The 21554-nt window shown below is 40.6% G+C and overlaps 1 protein-coding gene across 8 annotated transcripts in view; it reads left to right on the top strand.

Annotated features, from left to right (window-relative positions):
• Window positions 1-18457, top strand: part of LOC148018580 (phosphoglucan phosphatase LSF1, chloroplastic) — a 108083-nt gene extending 89626 nt beyond the window's left edge. Inside the window, exons 11-12 of one of the 8 annotated variants that reach the window (XM_087661299.1) lie at window positions 15714-15852; window positions 18310-18457. In XM_087661299.1, coding sequence (XP_087517425.1) covers window positions 15714-15839 — 126 coding nt within the window. In that variant the 3' untranslated portion in view covers window positions 15840-15852; window positions 18310-18457. Of the gene's footprint in view, window positions 1-15713; window positions 16596-18309 lie in introns of those variants that run through there. The other 7 variants (XM_087661298.1, XM_087661297.1, XM_087661296.1 and 4 more) reach the window with 7 other exon arrangements.
• The last annotated feature ends 3097 nt before the right edge of the window (window positions 18458-21554 follow it).

The raw sequence follows: 21554 nt of genomic DNA, 5'->3' as shown, positions 1-21554 counted from the left end.
GTATAGATTTGAAAAGTACGTATCAGTAGATTCGCATTAGACGAGAGCATGTGCTTACTAGCTTTCAAGACATCTTTTGGATTGTATGAGTTTCTTTTCATGCCTTTTAGACTTACGAATGGTCCTACCAGTTTTAATCTGATGATGAATCGTATCTTCAAGCTGCATGGGAATTATGGGTACTGTCTTTAATGACATGATTGTCTACTCCAAGAATGAGGCAGAGCATAGAAAGCATTTGGACATTGTGGGTACTGTCTTTAATGGCATGATTGTCTACTCCAAGAATGAGGCAGAGCATAGAAAGCATTTGGACATTGTGTTCAATGAGCTACGTAAGCATAGGCTAGTCGTTAATGACAAGAAGAGTGAATTTTTCTTGCGTGGGCCCTACTTTTTGGGACACAGTGTGTCGGCTAATGGTATTCGTATAGGCCCTGCAAAGGTTGAGTCAATAGATTCATGTCCACCTTTGAGAAATGTACATGAGATCCATAGCTTTTCGGGTCTATGCTGCTATTACAGAAAGTATATATGCAATTTTGCTGAAATTGCATCTTCATTGCATGCTTTACAAAAGAAGGATGTACCTTTTAAGTAGACAACAATGGAAATTTCAGCTTTTGAAAAGCTAAATGCAAAGATGACTTCAGATCCCGTGCTCGTGTTGCATAATCTAAGGAAGTCATTTGTTGTTCCATGTAATACATGTGGGAATACCAGAGGGACTGTTCTAATCCACAAATGGATGTTCAATCAGAAGACGCTACAATGTTTGATCTCTTAAGATTCTTTGTAGTATTTGCCTTTTGTAGAGTTTGCATACAATAATAGGATGCATAGTTCCACTGGTGAAGCTCCATTTCAAGTTATGGTAGATGGTAAGAAAGTGCCCCCTATTTTGCACACAAAGGACAAGATCTTTTAAGGCTGATCAGTATATAGAAAACATGGATACAGCCTATGCAAAGGTTAAGGATGCTCTTTAGAGGTCTTGAGAAGCAAAAGAAGGCAATTGATTGCCATAGACATGCTTTACAATTTGCATAGGTGATTATGTGTTGTTGCATTTTGGAAAGGCAAGGCTAAAAAAGATAAAAGCTAGAGACTGTATCCAAAGCTCAGTATGAGATACTATGGGCCCTTTGAGGTATTGGAAAGGATCAACAACGTTGCTTATAGGCTGAAATTGTCTCCACACTGGCGGATACACAATGGTTTTCATTTGAGATTGTTGAGGTCTTTTCATGGCGATGTGTTTGAGGATGTATCTATTGAATTTCAGCTATAGAACAAGGTATTTGGTGAAGCTTCAAAACTATTTACCAATGAATGCCGAGTGGATGGAAGAGGATGACTTGGCAAACCATCCTCAGTTATTGTAGTTTTACCTTGAGGCTTTTCTATTAGAGCGGACTTTGGATCAAGCTCAGTCAGGTTCAACAAAGCAAGGGTTTAGAGCATTGTGCGATGCTTAAGGGGGAGGTAGCACTTGTAAAGAAAAATACCCTAACACAGAAACATAAACAGAAACCGTACGACGAAGCACAAACTGATAAAAAGAACACAATTAGGGTTAGGGTTAGAGTAACTCAGAGACAATGAACACAGTGAATAAATGAAATGATATGACTACTAATAATACGATGCTCATGCAGCAAACACACTATGCAGTGAATGAATACTGAACCTTGAACTCCTGTATCTCTAGGATCAGGGCAGGGGTAATGAGCTGGAGAGTGTGTCATACTTCGAACGGATCCCGAATCGCAACAAGACAGTCTCCAGATGTCGAACACCAACAAACGCAGTAGTGAGAAGCTGGATCTGATGCAGACAGCAGTGAGGAGAGAGAAAGACTAAAAACGGAGCTTGCAGGAGAGAGAGAGACTGAAAACACAAGCAAGACAGCCTACAAGAGAGAGAAAGACTAAAACGGAGCCTGCAGGAGAGAGAAAGACTGAAAACGTAGGCAAGACAGCCTACAGGAGAGAAAGATTGCAGCGACTGCAGACAAGAGAGAGAAAACTGTTAGGGTGGCAAATAGAGCTTGCAAACGCAGCAGTTTGTTGGCGTGGCAGGCTGTACAACAGCAGTGCAGAGGAACAACAGTTAGTCGCCGGCATGAACAACAACAATCAGCATATGGAGGGCTGGAAACAAGTGCCAGACTGTAGGAAACAAAGCTGAAGTTCATGGTCAAGATTAATACGATGGGTCCTATCTTGAGCCGCATAGCGGTCAGTCAAGTGTGCTCATCGCTCCGACGCTAAGTCAAAATGCTGAAGCTGAGAATGAAACTCTGGCAATAAGCCCTGCATTAGCTCAACAATAGCGGAGGCATTCCTAGCCTTCCATGAGTAGACGACCTCGTTTGGAACAAATGCGGAATCGGGTTGGGGTTCCAATCTCTGCACTAGATCCCATAGGTTTTGTGAATCAAGGAGATGTCTCATCAAATTCGACCAAGTAGTAAAGTTTGACCCGTTAAAACGAGTCTTGTCATTAAATGCATTCTTGGCAGAAGATGAGCTAGAACCATGAGGTGTCGGGTGGGTGGAGTAAGATGATGCTGGAAAAGATGGTGGAGGTGAGAGTGTCTGATAAGAGTAAGAAGGAGGGGGAAGAGGTGGGTAGGTAGAAGTAGGCTGTGAGTGTCCAATGAGTGCTGATTGATGCGGAGGCACTAGAATATAAATGTTTCCATAAGGTGCTGGTGTAGATGGAGGCACTGGGACATAGTAGCCTTGTCCAAAGTAAGGCTTGGACACAGCATTATGACCAGAAGGTCTACTAGGCAATGCCATGGAGGCAAACTGTGGAGACAATTGATCCACACTCGGGAGAGACTGAGTGGGATACCCAGGCTGCAATGATCCCGAAAGTGTGTATAAGGTAGGTGGAACACCACCCGGCTGAGGGAAGGATGAGGTCCTAAAGGATGTGCCTATGCTTCCATAACCCTCCCGAGTGATGTGCGATGCGACACGAGGTGTTGAAATGAGGGAAGGATGAGGTCCTAAAGGATGTGCCTATGCTTCCATAACCCTCCCGAGTGATGTGCGATGCGACACGAGGTGTTGAAATGGAAATGTAAATGGTGTAAATGGAAGTGATGAAGCAGCGGAAGAATGTGGTGGGATGGGTGGGTTTTGAAAGTGAGGTGTATGAGATGCAGATTCTTTTTGTTCATTTTTATCATTTAAAGATTGAAAATGAAAGTGTGAAGATGATGGTACACCATGTAATGAAGTGAAAGGAACACCAAATTCATTCTGATTATGTGAAGTAGACGGAAAAGAAAGAAGGACAAAAGAAGAGTTACTTAGCTTTTTCTTATAATCCCCGCGACGTGTGTTAACATACAAGAATTGGTCCTCTAGAGGACCTTTTCCGTAGTCAACAAACTGGACTCTTTCTTCCACATGATCTCTACCAGTATATTACAAAACAGAAGAGGTAAAAGAAGAAGGCACAAAAGATGAATCAAAAGTACCTCACACCGGAGAGGACGGAAGAGTCGGAAAAAATGGAACATACTTCGAATCTTGCTCTCCAAGAGGGGGGCCCATCCTGATGGAGGTCTCGACAGCCCTGCAACATCATCAGACTTACACACAACATCTGAAGAGTGAAATCGATGCATACCTTTATTTAGAAGCTTTTCTTGAAGGGCAATCGTTCGTTCGAGCTTCTCAATCTTCTTTTGTCGATAGGCTATGATTAGATTATTTTGCTTAGAGGTCAGCTTGCCTATCTTTTCTTCCATGTCCTCAAATGTTTCTCCCACCATGTCAGAACTTTGTGGAGCAAGCTGATCGGCCCACTCTCGCTCGGTTCTCGGCATAGGATGATCTGGAGACTGAATCGATGTTGATGTGTTCAAAGTCATTTGAACCTTTTGTTGTTATTGCTTCTTACGAAGAGCTTTCAGATCAAAGGCCTAGGTTTCTCAGAGAGTACCAAGCTCTGATACCATGTAAAGAAAAATACCCTAACACAGAAACATAAATAGAAACCGTACGACAAAGCACAGACTGATAAAAAGAACACCGTTAGGGTTAGGGTTAGAGTAACTCAGAGACAATGAATACAGTAAATAAATGAAATGATATGACTACTAATAATACAATGCTCATGCAGCAAACACACTATGCAGTGAATGAATACTGAACTTCGAACTCCTGTATCTCTAGGATCAGGGCAGGGGTAATGAGCTGGAGAGTGTGTCGTACTTCGAACGGATCCTGAATCGCAGCAAGGCAGCCTCTGGATGTCGAACACGGGCAAACGTAGCAGTGAGAAGCTTGATCTAATGCAGATAGCAATGAGGAGTGAGAAAGTCTAAAAACGGAGCCTGCAGGAGAGAGAAAAACTAAAAACACATGCAAGACAGCTTGCAAGAGAGAGAAAGACTAAAAACGGAGCTTGCAGGAGAGAAAAAGACTGAAAACGTAGGTAGGACAGCTTGCAAGAGAGAGAAAGACTAAAACGGAGCTTGTAGGAGAGAGACTGAAAACGCAGGCAGGATAGCTTGCAGGAGAGAGAAAGACTGTAGCGATTGTAGACAGGAGAGAGAAAACTGTCAGGGCAACAGATGGAGCCTGCAAACGCAGCAGTTTGCTAGCGTGACAGGTTGTACGACAGCAGTGGAGATGAACAATAGTCAGTCGCCAAGTAGAAACAGCAGCAATCAGCATATGGAGGGCTGGAAACAAGCGCCAGACTATAGGGAACGGTAATGGACAGCAAGGGCTGAGATATCCTCTGTGATCAGGGTGTGGGCAGCAAGCTGGTAACACCTGAAACCTGCAAAAACGAGATTTTGAAAGAGTGGAGGGCTGGCTGCCAATTTATAGAAAATTAAGGTTCTAGATCCTCTCCCACTTAACTTTCTCGATCCGCTCCCCGTTTTAGCATGTTTTGGGGCTGTTTAAGTGGCTAAGTGCATTTCTTAGCACAACAGCACTTCCACTCCTTGAGTGATGGACAACTCTCATCTATAGTGGATTTGAGATGTATTCAATGTGCATCCAGGATACTATGCTAACAATATGTCTTCCATGAGGTCACTATTCAATGTACTAGTCACTACAATTGGTATACAAATGGATGTTGTACATTTGCATCAGTGTATAATCATTATGTATGATCATCAGAGATTGATTATCAAGTGTTGGTTTTCAATGGATGATCATTAGTTTTCAATGTTATTCAGCTGGCTTTGTGGACAACATATTTTGTAAATGCCATTTATAGTTCAACCATGGTTATGCATAGTTTTTGCTTTGCTATGGTTGTTTGGTCAAAACAATTTAGATATGCTTATGAAAAATGCATTCTATGGGTTTTTGCCATCGGTATTGGATTCTTTATGAATTTTATATTTTATGTATGCTGGCTGGAAATTTTCAGCAAGTGTTTGGAATTAACATGGTTCAACAACAATGGCCAATGTTGATTTTACTATGATGCTTTTTGAAAAATTCCAATGCAACATGTTTTGCTTTGGCACATTGCAGTCCAATTGAGGATGATTGCAAGGACTTTAAGGGGGTGATCTATCGTGAGGATCTGAAATTCTATTGCTTTGCTTAGCATTTGATTAAAATTTAATCAAATGTGCAAATTTAGCTTGCACATGTGAGGTGCAAGTCAGTTATTTCATAAGCTGGGACCCAAGACCCTGAGATATCAATTGGTGCCAAAGGCAAAAGTTGTAATAAGTTATGGTTGATAGGTGCTAGGTTGTACCCAATGTTAGATTTGGGACTAGACCAATTTATTGGCTATAATATCAACGATGATATTAGAGACTAGGCATTAATTGATTAATTTATGCTAGTCTAAGGGTCAATTACTTCTCAAGGATACTTGGGAGACAAATTGGCCTAGCCAATTTAATTACTAGCTGGTGAAATTAAAATTTTGACCTCTAGAATAATTAAATTAATTTTTAAAATATTAATTCTAAAAATCAATTTAATAAGATGGATAATGCTGAAAAATGAGATTAGAAAGTTACCAATTGGCAAAACTTGTCCATACAAGTGGGAAAAACGTTTTTGGGGGTTGATAGAAGTCTATTCTAGCCATTGTGAGAGAGGAGGAGACTATTGGAGAGGGAGAAGAGGTTATTGAACTATTCTACAACATTGGAGACATGCCCAAAAGTTGATAACAACTGTTTGAAGGTCTATAGCAAGAGGTGACAACCCCAAAAGGACCAAAGTAGGTAGGTTTTTGAACTATTCTACAGCATTGAAGACATGCCCAAAAGTTGGAAACAGTTATTTGAAGGTCTATAGCAAGAGGTGATAGCCCCAAAAGAACCAAAATATGTAGGTGACAAGAGTTGGAGGCTGGCAATAGCCATGAGGACAGCAGCAACTTGAAGCTAATTTTTGTTAGCAGTCATGTTTGTCATGCCTTGTCATCTCTTGCCTGTGAGCTTCAATTTGAGTCCAACAAGGACTTTAGGAGCTTGTTTTGACGGAGGCAGTAGCTCATTCTAGAGCACTCAGCTTATTGCCTTTCAATGCATTTTCTCCTCTAGTCAGGATTTTGTATGCATTTCTCGGGTAGTTTCTGCATTTGTTAGTCTGTCTCACCTGCCAAACATTGTCTACCCTTTCCGGGATTTTTTGGAGATTTTTTGCAATTTTAACAACATTAAATGCTGGTCGGCCATATTTTGGCCCCAAATTACAGTTGGCAAGATTTGGGGTTAGTTAGCTATATATAACCCATCTCTCCCACACTGATTCATTCATCTTTCTCCTTTCCTGGCACGTGCACGTTCCGACTCTAGCATCTTCCTCGATCTCCAGTACTACTGTCATCATCAACCTGATCTGGTGTCCTCATTGATGCTGTGGACTAAATTCAAAGACTAATCAGTCTCTTCGGCTTTTCCGTTTGTATCAGCATTATTTCTTGTTTAGTGTGGATTTCATTCTTCTTTTCTTGCAGTCTCTCTCTATTCCTTTGTCTCTATGTTTCTATTTCTTTTCGTTGCACACTCCTGGATGGTATCAAAGCATGGTATCATTGCCTAAGTGTGACAAAGAGCTAATTTCTTGTGGAGGAGACCACCCCAAACTGCCAAGCGGCCTTGCCACATCAGTGTTTTGCTAACAATGTAGCTTTTCTCTTGAAGGTAGCAACTTCTTTGTGCAGGCAACAATATTTCTTCCCTAGGGGAGACCCTCTACATTGACTTCCTTGTGATCTTGTAGCTGTTTCCTCTTGTTTCAGGGCTATGTACCACCAAAATATAAATTTCTAGTGGGTGTCTTGCAGGATTTTAAGGATGTCTTACCATCCATTTCGTAGCTTTGATAATACATGTGAGGAGCTTTCTTAGCACTTCTCCGAATGGCAGTGAGATTATCGTGTGGATTGTGAAGAATGGAAGTTATCTAGCCCATTTGTTCTAGACCCCTCTCCTTCCTGTTCTTTCCATGTCTCGTAAAAGGCCCATTTTGCTAGTCTCTATATACCATCCATGGCACCCTCTATTCAAGCGCTCATACTCCCTTCTTTACCCAAAGAGGATTGGCATGATGGTTCAAACTTCTCGCTTTGGTCATGCAAGTTGGAGTGTATCCTTGATATCTTCAATCTTTGGGAGTTTGTTACCCACATTATTCCCCATCCTGTGGAGGATCCCACCATTGGATCATCGATGGATCATGCAGTCTTATGGGATCAACTCAATTCTAGAGTCTGATCTTTTCTCTTCATGAGCTTACAAGATTCTGTCCTAGTGCACATGGGCAGGTTGCGGAAAGCAGCAAAAGTATGTACAAAGCTTGCTTCTTTGTATCATCAGAAGACATTTTTCCATCGAATTACTCTCGAGAAGAAATTGCGGATGCTCGTTGTTGATGATTCTCCTTACATGAAGGATCATATTAACAGGTTGGAGGATATAAAGAATGAGCTTGCGTCCCTTGGCAATATAATCTCTTTAGAGGATATGGCAATGATTCGTAGGATGATCTCTTCAAAGGATATGGCAATGATTCCTTTGACTCAACTACCTTCTCCCCGGTTTGATGTCTTCTACACCCTCCTCCTTACATCAAGGACTCATGAGAAGCTTCTCTAGGAGGAGCTTGCCCCGCTTGTTTTGGAGCATGATGAGCGCGCTAGAGAGGTTGCCAGTGGATCCATCTCCACCAAGGATCCACCAAACTTTTGTTGTAGGTTTGGGATGGAAAAAGTAGACAAAAGGGAAGTTAGATGCTATAAGATAGGAGAGTTCTTCGGGCTCTATCGAAGAAGCCTACATTCCCATATTGTGGAAAGGAGACACATCCAAAAGAGAAATGTTGGAAGTACCCTCACCTTCGTCTAAAGCAAAGGATGGAGCTAGAACATCCGAGCCTTCTTCCTCTACTCCAGCAGTTACCCATGAGTCAATGTTCCTTCATATTGTTCAGTTGGAGGAGTCTTCTTCAATGGTTGCCTCATCTTCTAAGAGGCCTTGGCTGGTTGATAGTAGAGCTTCTAGTTATACGACTCCACGAGATGATTTGTTGCAAGATCTATGCTCTTTTGAGGGTTCTGTCACTGTGGTGACATTATATTGGTGCCTATTAGTAGTGGTGGCAGTTTGCCTTTGTTTCTCAATCACGCTTCAAGTTTCCTTTCACAAGCCCTTTATGTTTCGGACTTGGGCTTTCCACTCCTCTCCGTTTATGGCCTTACTAGGATTGGTACCTGAGGTGTCTTCACTGAGCAAGATGTTTGTATTGAGGATGCTTCTACAAGGGCTATTATCGCATTAGGGTGGCAAGAGAGCAAGCTTTACACACTCCATTCCCCTTCTCTTATGTAGGGTTCTCCGAGGCACTTGTCTATTGCTACACCTGCTCTTACTTGTGTGCCATCTCTTCCACAAGTTCCTTCACATCCCCCACCCTCTCCTCTAGTGGCTCTCTCGTACCCCTCATCCCTTTTAGAGAGAGACGATCTCAATGCTGTGGTTGTGGATTCCTTGGCCCCTAGTGTTTCAGAGGGGATTTCCTAGGATCATGAGGAGCTTATTGATAGTCTACATCGACGGACTTCATCGACCTTGGCATTTCTCTTTCCACCCAAGGATTCATTTTTTCCTTGGCCTTTTGCCACATCCAGGATCTGAGAGAGGGTATTAGCAATCATGGTTGTCATGACTTGTCATCTCCTACCTATGAGCCTCTTAATCTAAGTCAAACGGGGAATCTAGGACCTTTGGCCTATCTGTCATTTCTTTTGACAGAGGAGGTAGCTCATTCTAGAGTACTCAGTCTATTGCCTTACAATGCATTTCCTCCTCTAGTCGAGATTTTGTGTGCATTTCGTGGGTAGTTTTTGCATTTCTCAATCTACCTCACTTGCCGGACATTGTCCACCCTTCTCGAAAATTTTCTAAGATTTTCTAGCATTTTATCAACATTAAATGCTACTCGGTCCTATTTTGGCCCTAAATTGCAATCGGTGAGATTTGGGGCTAGTTGGTTATATATACCTTGCCTCTTCCACATTCATTTATTTATCTTCCTTCTTCCCTAGCAAGCGCACACTCCAACTCTGTCATCTTCCTCCATCTTTGGTGCTACCATCATCATCAACCTGATCTGGTGCCCTCACTAACGTTGTGGGCTGCATGCAAGCACTCATTATTCTCCTGCTTTCCTATTTGTATCAGTATTTTTTTTTTGTTTAGTGTAGATTTTATTTTTCTTTTCTTGCAGTCTCTCTGTGTTCCTTTGTCTCTGTATTTCCGTTTATTTTCATTGCACACTCTCACAGTTTCCATGAAGAAACTCAAAAATTTCTCTCTCCATAGCATTCTATCTCATTCTCCATCCATTTCAATCAATCTTTGTTGTAGACCCTAATTTTCAGCAAAAATTAGGATTTTGATAGCTACTTCAAGATGCATGCTTAGAATTGAAGGCCTAAGACTTAATTCTAGTAGCTGAAATGGAATAATTTCAAGGAGATTCAAGAGGCCAGCTAGCCAATTTTAATTTGGGGTTAAATTTGTCTCGCAAGGAGCAAGGTGAAGACCAATCCCCAAAGCAAACCAAGGGGAAAATTGGCTTGAAGGCTTGCTAGTCATCAATGGCAGCAAGTAGCACTTGGATTAGTGGAGGAGATTGGTGAATCTTATTTGTATTCCATCCATTTGCAATAAAAAATAAAGAAATACGGAAAGAGGCCAATTGGCTATCCATTGTCCAAGATTTAAGAGGTTAACTGTGCATTTGAATTTTGGTGAAGTAATTACTTGTTGTAATTATTGTTGAATCAGGTTGTTACCACCCTATCCGAGGAGGAAGGCTGGTCTCAATTACTGCTCTCCAGTGGAAGCTTCCACCCCTATTACTAGCGCTGCCGCCTTGTTGTGAAAGTTGCAAGCTCCATTTCTTCTCCTCCAAGCTCAGCAACCTGCTGGACAACCACTCCAGTTCTGGATAGGCTGTGTTTTGATCAGCTATAGCTCCAAGTTACTGTGTTTTTCTGACCAGCTGCCCTCTCCTTTATCCAAAGGTTGTCGGCGGGCAATACATTGATGTGATTTTGTTGTTCCAACTGAAACTAGCCTTCCTTCTTGGCAAGGGTGGTGATAACCTGATTTTACTCAAATTACAGTCAGCATTAGATACACAAATCTGAAAATACACACTTAACCACTTAATCTTAGACAGCCAACACCCAATTTTCCCCAACAACTGCCACCTCTTGCAGTATTTCTTCATCTTGTATTTCTTTATCTGCTGTAAATTAGGGTTTTAGCAGAAATTTCTATAATTGCTCTTCATGGCAAGCTAAAATGGGCTGAGAATTGCTGAGCATTGATTGGTAGATAAGAGAGAAAATTAGTTGAAAGGTGTATCTTTTTGTCAATAGCTTTGATGGCAATTCTAATGGTGCCAACAACTTCAAAAGGGGGTAAAACCCCCAATGCAACTAACGAGGCCCTCTTCTACTACCACCTCTCAGCAAGGTGGAGAAGGAAACCTATTGCCCTTGTCCTATCACGCTCTGTGATCAGCTGTCTGCTCTCTCAGAGCTCATTCGACGGCTCCTCCTACCTCTTAGCCCAATTGATGGTGTAGACCCAAACTAACACTAGGCACCCACAAGTACCTAGTTGGTATAACTTTGTACAACTTTTGCCAATGTCATCCTCTGATGATCACTTGGGTCACTGAGGTATTCCTTGTCACTTAAGTGACTTGCGTTTCACATGTGCACTTCACATTTGCACAACTTAATTATGCCAAAGCTAAGCATTAAATATATAGGTTCTCATGACACCAACCCCAAACACTACTGCATTTCGACATCCAACCTATTGTCGTGCAATCTTCAGCCCATAGCATCGTATTTCTAGATTGTTGCACTCAAGATTAATCACCAAGGACAACGCTCTTTGGGACTCTCCCTTACTCACACATGAGAGGGGTGGTGGTTGCACAACCTCCACTCTTGTTCCCCATTGTATTCCATTCATTCTAAGTTTTTGAGTTTTTGTCATTATTAGTTGTCATATATGTCTATGTTTTCTCTCTATAAACCTTATTGTTTTCTCACATGGTATCTAAAAAAAAGGTGCTCTTGAGCTAAAGATCCAAGATCTTCTATGAGAGATCGAAACATAGGTGGGAAACAAGGAAACGAAAGGAGAAACACGGACACAAACGGCAAAATTTTGGAGTTTTAAGGAGTTTCCAAGAACTATAGGATGAGAAAGGCAAAAACAAAAATGGGAATGGAAACATCGAAACGGCTATGGATTGGGGGCTTTGTAAGAGTAATACAAGCTAATTGTTGGCATCTCAGATTCCTACACTTTATTGTCCCTCTTCCATGCAACATTCTCATTTCAGGTAACTCCATACTCTTCTCCCATCCCACCCTCTTATTTTTCAAGTCCAACTCTTGCACCACCAGTCTATGCTATGGCTTTCTTATTGCCACAGGTTTGTTCCTTGATTGTTGGGTGCACCTATTGCTACAAGCCAAGCCACTACAGTACACCTTGTCGTTATCGACCTATTGCACCCTACACCACCAGAGTATATGTGCTTCCCAAAGGTACTCCTTATACCAATGCGTTGTGATGGGCAACGCTTTCCATTCGACATCAGCTATTGAAGTACCATGCATAAAGCAATAAGATGCCTAACATGTGCTAAGTTCTCTCGAGCACATTGTGACACTAATACTAAGCCCTCGTGGAAATAAAAACAAGTTGTAGATGTTTCCTCTCCCACTTATTTCTCTACTCAAGGCAATAAGATCTTTCGCTACAAGGCAATGAGACGAAGCTAGTGGTTTCTTTTCTTCCAAATATCACCTTGGCTACTATTATCCCTTAAGGTTTCCAACTATGGTACGTGTGCCTCTTTCATGCTTCATTGGAGTTCTCAGCACTATAAGCTGATTCAGACTCCTCTTTAGTCATGAGTTTGATGGTGTAAGGGTGTTTCTTTCTCTTTTGCTATCTTCATATGTCCCCTCTTCCTTGGTAGCTGTATCTCATCAGATCTTTGTCATTAACACCTTGCTTATGAAAGATCCTACCACCAATAATTTGTGCCCCCAACCAAAAAAAAAAAAAAAAAAAAAAACGTGTCCATTCACCTGGGCTATGCAAAAGAACGTATCCATTTCCTTTGTGATCCTGGTAGGTACTTAGGCCGTCCGTCGTGACACCCTCAGTCCAATGCCTTGGTCTCTTTGAGGTGGGATCTTCTTGGTACATCAGGGAAGAGTTATACTCTCTCCCCTTCCCCCCCTGTGGTCACCTTTTTGGGCCTAAGAGGATGTCTTGAGCAAGTAAAATTGAAGGCCTTAATGTCAAATAAATTATCATGTGTTTTGGCCTAATTTAACTTAACCAAAACAACCCCAAAAAGACTTATCTAGAGAAAAATGTATTTTATTTGATGGTAGGACAAATGCCTAAAAATCTCCTTCATCCCTATCCTCTTCCTCATCTTTTATTATCTTCATCGCCTTCTTTTCTCCACCAGCTTCTGCCCTCACTCAGTCAGCTACCACCCCCCTTCCCCAAGCTCCTTCCACTCATCCAGGCTGCCCCCCTTGCTGCTGGTGGTGCTGCCCTTGCCACTCGTGCTTCCGCCCTCCTAAGGAAGTTTCCACCCCTGCTACAGGTGCTGCTGTGGAAGCTGCCACTCTGCTACTAGACTGCCACCTGCTCCCCAAAGGACTATCACGTGTCATGGACAGCTGTGTTTCATCTCCTACAACCTGGCTGACCTGCTGGACAGCCACTCCACTTCTCTAGGCTGCGTTTTTTCCAGGTACAGCTCCAGGTTGCTGCATTTTCTGACCAGTTGCCCTCTTGTTCATCCAAAGGCCGTTATCAAGCAATAGTGCTGCACTTTCATCATTCCAGCCTCAAAACACTGCTGTCTTTTGACATCCAGCCTGTTGTGCTGCTGTCTTCAGCTCTCTACATCAGATTTCTTCATACACATTGGTGGATTGCCAAGGAAGACACTCTCTGGTACTCTCCCACAGCCTGCTCCCACACTAGAAACTGGCTGTTGGACAGCCTCCACTTCCTTGAGGTCCCCCATTATATTTTCACTCATCACTATTTATTCGTTCTTTGAGTTTTTGAAGTTTTCTCATTTCTAGTTGTTACTTTACATGCTTCTGTTTTCTCTCTACAAACTTGACCATTTCCTCACACAAGGTGACACTAGTAGCTACAACAATTTATGATGACGTAAACGATGCCATGACAACACCAAGATTAGTCATGGATGATGGACAACAAGACTGGGTATGGAGATGGCAGGTAGGGCAATGGGAATGACAATGGCACTGAAAATCAATAATGTGGGATGAAGAATGGCTCCCCCCTTAGCTGCCTTTCAAAGAGTCAAGCAAGTGTATAATTGTCCAACAAAAACTTTCCACAGTTCATTAACTTTGGCCTTTGGTTGGTTTCAAAGGAATAAATTTCGCAATTAATTTGTCATTGATTAGCATTATGTTTGGCCTGATTTAGCAATTTAAAAGACAAATATCTACTCCTACTGTTGGTTCTTTCCAATCTGGAATCTTAATGGTAAGTCTAGAAGTTCGGGATATTTTGAGTTTCCTTAAGGATGCCTTTTGTTTATGTGCACTGTGCCATGTAATTTTTACAGTGCTAGAATCATCTGTAAAGGGTGATGATTCTCCTCTTCGTTGTTGTTAAAGATGAAAGTATCATCAGAGAAGGTGCCAGTATATTGACAGTGATCTCTAAAGATGCACTGACATCATGTAGTCAAAACCGGTTGGTACATTGATTGTCCAATGTAAATCAATAGGCTTTCCAAATGAAGTGCAAAAATTCTGTTTACCCTGGTCAATGACTATCCAAAATCAATACTGGTTGAAGATCTTTAAGCCTCCTAGACTATCCAAAACATTGTTGAACTCTGAAATGCATGATGTTTCTTCACTATAATTTTCTTGAGGGCCCAATAATCAATGCTCTCCTGAATGTTCCATCCTTTTTCGCAATCAGCACCCAGGAACAAAAAGGTGAGAAATTTAGCCTGATTAGCTCACAAGTATGTAGGTCTTCTACTTGCTGTCTTTAGTTCTTGCTAAGGACGGTTCACACGGTGCAGTGCAATATTTGGAGCAGAGCTGTGAGGAATGATATCTAACTTATTGTCTTCTGACCTTTCAAGGGGTTTAAGGAAAACCTTTTGATAATAATATTTGTACTTTTCCAAGGGTATAAATCATTCTTGGTTTTTGTCATTCATGATATCTTTCATATAAGTTACGTAAAGCAAACAACATTGAACACAATCTTAGTTTCTCTAAGTAGATGGCTTCCTGTTGGTATGATTTCTGGGTTTACTTTTGCTTGGATTTTGTACTTCTTGCCTTTGTGTGTTAGTCCCAACTTTTCCTGGTGTTAAATAGCTATACCCATGTACAAGGTGACAGACCACTGTACCAAGCATTTGAGCCAATTGTGGCAAAAGAAACTGTGAAATGTTTTTGAAAACTGGTCAATATATCAATACTAGACATTGATGTTACAACAGAGATAGATAAGTTTTGTCAGTATCCAAGATATTCTACATAGCAGACAAACCATTACAAGTTGCAATCGGGTTGATGAAAGCCACCCCCTTTGGGTGATGATGCTAACGACAAGAAACTCTCAGCATGTAGAACCAGCTTTTGTACAGGGAAGTTGAGCACCTTTTAAAGGATTGGTATTAAGGTGCTATTATCTTGCAATCTAAGCAAGAAAATTGTATCTATGTAACTTGTGTTGAGAACTACACAATTTTGTAATCACAGGTCATCTATGTCTAAGTTATGTAGCATGTACAATTGGCAACGCTGCCTTGTATACATTGTATACATTTACTTTATTACGGATCCAAAAAGGGGATAAATTTTAACATTTTTGTGGCATGGATGTGCTCTTCCTTAAAAGTCTAGTGAAGCTGCTGAACCTGTATTTAAGGTTGTAAATAACTTTCTTCTTCATGTTGTAGAGCCTGGTTTACCAATAAAAAACTCTTTTTGGATGAAGTTACACCAGGAACTGAGTAAACTTTTCACCGAAGGAAACTATTTAAGGCAGAAAATTTATGAAGATCTATTTGTGTAAATGGCATAATTTTTAATGCATCATTATGATTATGATCTTTTCTTTGCAGACTGTTACTAGCGTTAAAGTGATCGAGCGGGCATTGACAGAAGATGAGCGATTCACTCTTGCTTTTGCAGCTCGTCGAATGGCCTTTTCTATTTGTCCGATAAAGTTTACTGCCAAGAAATCATAGTGCCCATGCACAAGTATGCTGTGTGTTCTTCATTTGTGAATCAACATTTTATTTTGAGTTATGTGATAGACTTGTGTTCATTAATAGCAAGCCTTCTGATTCCTAATGGAATGTGTACTCTCATAATTGCTTCCAAAGCTGATGTTTTTGTAAAATGGTTCAAGGTTTGCTGCTGAATACATGGTAAAACCCTCCCCTCTTGACAAATTGTCTTTAGTGACTTATTTTCTGCAAGGACCAGAGGTGTCTCAGCTGTCAAAAGGGGAAGAAAAGGGTCTGATTATTTGGGCATGATTTCAACTTAAGCTGGTATGGATTCACCGATGTAAATAAACAGTTTGAAGCAGAAAGGATGGATAAGTACTTCAAGTTATAGCTCAAGTACTACCTAAGAGTAGAATTATATCCAATCCTTGCATGCACGTGATTCCTGGATTAAAAGGATCCATGCAGTATATGCTGTATCTGGCAATAAGAGCTGGCAATGACCATTGCACTAGCAATTCTGAGCTTTATGGCCACTACCCTTGGGTACCTATAGCAGTACAACTTCCCAATGGCCTAAATCTACTTCTTAGAACTGATTGTAACTTGGCTCCATAAAGGACAATGGGAAAAAGAGCTTGTAAGTCCTAACATTTTCCATACAGAAATTCAGATGTTCTTCATCATGTCTTCCATTCAGCAGTAGCTTCTCATCTTTCATGAGGATGAAACAGTTCATGAGATGTAAGGGCAGCATGTTTTATTTTGCGCCCTCTTTTGTCTTTCATGCGACAAACTAGCCGTCTCAGTTTTGATCTTTGGCTTTTTCTTGCTGTTTAGTCACTGAATAAGCAATGACGTGAGATTGATGCGGTTATACTAATGTGGGATGGGGATCAAGCTCATGCAGCATAGTTCTGCCTGCTTTCGTGCTCTGACTTGCACTGATTGTGGGCACTGCTTTTCCAAAGCAGATTCTCCTTTATCAAGCTTTCTTGCACGACTTGCTGAACCTGCTCTTCAAACTTGAGCGTGTTTTTTTAAAACCGTAGGAGTACGTTGACATGTCTTTGACAAGCTCTGGTCTCATCAACGTTCCCAGGCTTCCGTCTTGTGAAAAGTTGCAAAGTACTCTCCTGCCCTCGTGCTGTCATCTCGAGCTTCATTTCTCCTGTCATCTTTGCCTATTATCGAGATTTCAGAACGCTTCTCCACTTCTCTCGCATCTTGCTGAGGCAGTCATCATCATGCAGCAACAGGGCCTCAGTGGTCTCATTTTGAAGAAAGCTGTACAAAGAAAACAACTTAACATGTTAAGCAGTCCCGTACTGGAGGAGGACTTTGATACAAGCTCTTCACTTGGGGATCAGCGACTGAGGGGGGGTGCTCAAGTAGTAGCAACCCAGACAAGATTGTACCGTGGGTTGTCAATCTAGCACATTTATTGCTTGTACCATGACTCTGAATGAATCCAGTCAAAACCAAGTTTGCCAAATTGCCATTGTTCAGGATTTGCTAAGGAGCACCATGGAATGTCAGAGACTCGTGCTTGACTTGAATAAATATTACAAGGCCAAGCCCATTAATGGCAGGGTGAGAGTAATGTTTTGCATGTTTCTTTTTTTCATAGCATCATATCTTCTCCTCTTCAACTCTCATCGTTTCCTTGTAATTGAAGTCGAAACAGCGCAACACCTAGCTTATGATGTCATTGTTGATTGCATATGGTGCTCTAGCAAACTGGCCAGGAATAGCAAGGCATTATATATCTTTGAAGTCGGTGTGCCTAGAGCCACATTCTCTGTCGTAAACTAGACTAGCATGAGGGAGAGTGTGATACTAATAAGGCACAATCGGTGCAATCATTGGCCTATTGACCATTGCAATAGGGATAGCCCTTCACCATTAATAATCTTCCCAATTGATCAACTCAAGAGTGCTACAAAGCCAAGTGCTCTATATATGGTTTGGAGCTTGTCGGTATTTGTTGTTCTTGCAACTTCATAGACACGTGCTTTGGTTAATGGTGATGATAAATCATAGTCTAGTGATGTTTCCATCATTGGTGAGGACATAACATTTAAGTTTAAGAAAATTGATAAGGTGAGACACCACCATGTCATACACCAACCCTTCATACATGTCTTGGAGCACTACTTTGCATTTCGCTCTCTCATGAAGTTAGGTTTTATTGGGTTCATAATTGTTATGCTATATAGCTCAAAGTTTTAGCACTAGGTGTCTTGACTTTAAAAGTGAAGGACAAAGGAATTATGTGTAATTCAATTGGCCAAATGGGCCATCAGACATGTACATGCAACCAAGAGGGAACTTTGAGATTGCATGTTTGTAAGAATATTGTGGAGTCATGCCATATTGTTGTTGAAAGAAAAGTTCATTGCATGTCAAATGCAACAATTCGATTCTTGAAATTGCGATGGTGTTTTGACATTAGATTATGGAATTTCTTTGGTGATGCTTGTAGATTTAAAGGATTGAACAAAGCATCACCCATACTTATTGAACCAATTCTTGGTAAGAACAATGACAAAAAAGTCAAGGCAATCAAAGTCTATCCCACCAATTGGACAGAAGTCAATGGAACACATCACGATAAAACATAAGGCATGACTTGTGTGTAAGAAATCCCCTAAACATATATTAGGATGATTAGAGTCAATTGTTGAGGATTTGTATTATCAAAATGGCCAAGTACTCATTAAAGGTAAAAAGATTCAAAGTGAAAGGACTTCAAAGAAATGTGGTTTTCATTTTTTAGCTAAAGTTGTCTATGTGAACATGCATATTGCTCATAATGGATATTATCATGGTAGAAGAGCGTACCATATCACCTCTTGATTCACTCAAGTATGATTCAATGTTGCATGGATAATTTGTTTGACGTGGGCACATATCATCACATTGGAAAAATGAACATCTCAAAATAGAAATTTCATTTGAGTTGACCATTATGATTCGATTGTGTGCCTTTCAAGTTCTTCATAATTTTTAATAAGATTCGATTGATGTCATCCGAAGTATCAAATCAAAGTATTCTTCTTGGTTACATGTATCTTTCTTCTTTTTAAGCATTAAATACTCAACATCTAATATATCTTATCCACGAGGTGACCATTTGACAATGGTTGGATTTTAATATTTATGAAGTCACGCTTGTTTAACAATGATTTTCTATTTTCAACCTCACAAATCTACAACAAAAATGAGACGGAGACTATTTGTCTTAATTATCCCATTATTTGTCTTGATTATCCCATATGAGAATGTAGGAGAGTATAATGTGCTTGTCAAATGATGCATGACCATAGAGAGCACCTTTTAAAACCAATATATACATGCTTCCACTTATACAGTAAGGATACCTATAGTCACTTAGGGGTCAATATCCCATTATGGTTTGCTTTTTTTCGAAGTAATTATGGTTCATGATGTATATAAGTGATTTTGGCTTTGATTAAGAGAGTGGCTCTACACATGATCCTTCAAAAAGGTTTCTGAGACTATCACTTGGTACAATATTATGTTGCATATCACACTTTATTCTATTGATTTCATAGAAAGATGTGGATTGAGAAACTTTTGCTGTGTATACTTTAGGCTAATCGAGCAAGCTGCTTGAGCATTTAAGAGGTAGCAAAATGAGTTTTTTCAATTTTGCACAAATACAAATGCATTAGCATAGTCTCATGATGTTATCTATTCATTCGTGTCAAGCTCAATACACTCACTAAGGACAAATGTAATACTAGATGCCATGTTTCCAAGTACTCCTAAAATCCAAATGTCTAAAGATACATCACAAATGGATATTATGAAGCTTGCATTTGGAAAAGATGTTGGCCCAAGTGTGGTCATCTTTTACATTATGGTAATATGGATACAAGCAATCTAGTAGAGAGACTCTCTAAGTACATAACATATGCATTGCTGAGTTGACAAATCAATGATTCTATCTTAAATATATTGCAATTGCCTCAATAAAGACATTCAATTTGGAACTCGAATGAAAGGAAGTACATTGAAGCTCCTCAAACAATAATCTGATATCAATGTTATTTACATTAGAATTCATATTTTTTATCCAAACCAAATATGGACCTTACTTTGATAAAGTAATTTTCATTAAATAATTCAAGGCATTTTAGTGTCCATGAGTTAGCAGAGACCAAGCCAATATTTGGCACAAAGAGAGCATATCCTTCAAAGTACAATATACTCTCTCTATAGAGATCTTGAATGAGTCCAACTTGTTGAGTAAGAGTACCCTTGGTCGCCAAGGCACATGTTGTCACGTAGCATAAATTTTCATTGCTTAACAAGGCAATGGCAAAGATGTGCTTGTGCTAGCTCAATAAATATAGCAATACCATGAGTCGTTTGATTTCACCTACATAAATTGATATGCTCATGAAGGGGAGTAATCAAAGCATTCAAGCCAATGTGATTGAGATGCATCTTGGGCATGCATATCGTTGCAAGTGCAAACCTCCATTCACAATTCTCTCATGGGAGGCACACCAAAGAAGCCATGCCACCAAATTGTTGCTCTAATGCGTAAACATCATGAAAGATGTGCATTTGTTAAACATGCACATGTATTGCCACAATCTTTGCATAGATATCCTTATGATGGACCCGATGGTGAATTTTCTATGCTAAATGCGTCTCACTTTTCCTCCACTTAGCAAAATGGACTCTCCACCCAAGGACCATTATAATTTGGTCAATAAGAGTGTACCAACACAGGCTCATGGCACTTACTAACGGATCATTGTGTTTTTCCACTATTAAATGGCAATTAGTGGAACTCTAATGTGACCCACCTCAATGGAGACATGCTTGCTTCTTAAACCATGATCTTGATGGCTTTTTTAAAGCTGGTTGAATACTATCCATTACAATTGTTCATTAGTGTCCATAATATAAGTTGTGTATCAAACCCTCAAATATTTAAATGTATAAGATGGTTATGGAGCTTCTTTTCACACTTATGCTTTCTTGCTCTTGTACTAATTGTCATGTTCTATAGAGTATGCATATGGATTAGCATATCATTGTAATAATGTATTTATGACTTTGACATATGACTTTCTCTCAAATTAGCAAGCTTCTTAATAGAACAATTAAATTAAGTGGTTCTTACTATTTTGTTTTTTTCTTTTCCAACGTATATTCATTAGCAATGAAAGGTGAGAAGGATCGAAGCTTGCACGCGAGCTATGGCGGGAGAGCAAGAGCAAGAAAGAGAGAGACAAGAAATGGGAACTCCAACAGTCACAATGTGTGACCGGGCCTTCCTTTATTCAAACTGTCACTAAAAGAATAAAGAATAAAGTGACGTGACGGGCGCCCGCCACCTGCAGTGTGCAGTGGCGGGTACTGTCAGTGTAGTAATACACGGGGCGGCACGGCGGAGGCGCCTTTACCCCCAACAACCTCCCACTTAAAGGCGAATCTGCCCTAGTGAGAGAGAAAAGAAAAAGAAAAGACAGTACAAATGTACATAGGTGAGGAAAGGTGACATCTCATCCAACGCCCATCAACCTCCTGAGGAAGGCAAAGCGCTCAGTAGTGAGGCTCTTCGTGAGCAAATCTGCAGTGTTTCGTCTTCGCATGGAAGACCGGATTCTTAGCCAACTGAATGGCACTCATAGAATCCGAATGCAGTGTAGGTGTAGCATCAATCCCAAGGTCAGCAACTAGACGGCC

The sequence above is a fragment of the Lygodium microphyllum genome, chromosome 21 (assembly GCF_053477565.2).
Source record: "Lygodium microphyllum isolate KBCC chromosome 21, Lygodium_microphyllum_v1.1.10, whole genome shotgun sequence".
Lineage (NCBI taxonomy): Eukaryota > Viridiplantae > Streptophyta > Polypodiopsida > Schizaeales > Lygodiaceae > Lygodium > Lygodium microphyllum.
The sequence above is the reverse complement of the archived record's forward strand: the minus strand, read 5'-3'. Positions and strand labels throughout refer to the sequence as shown.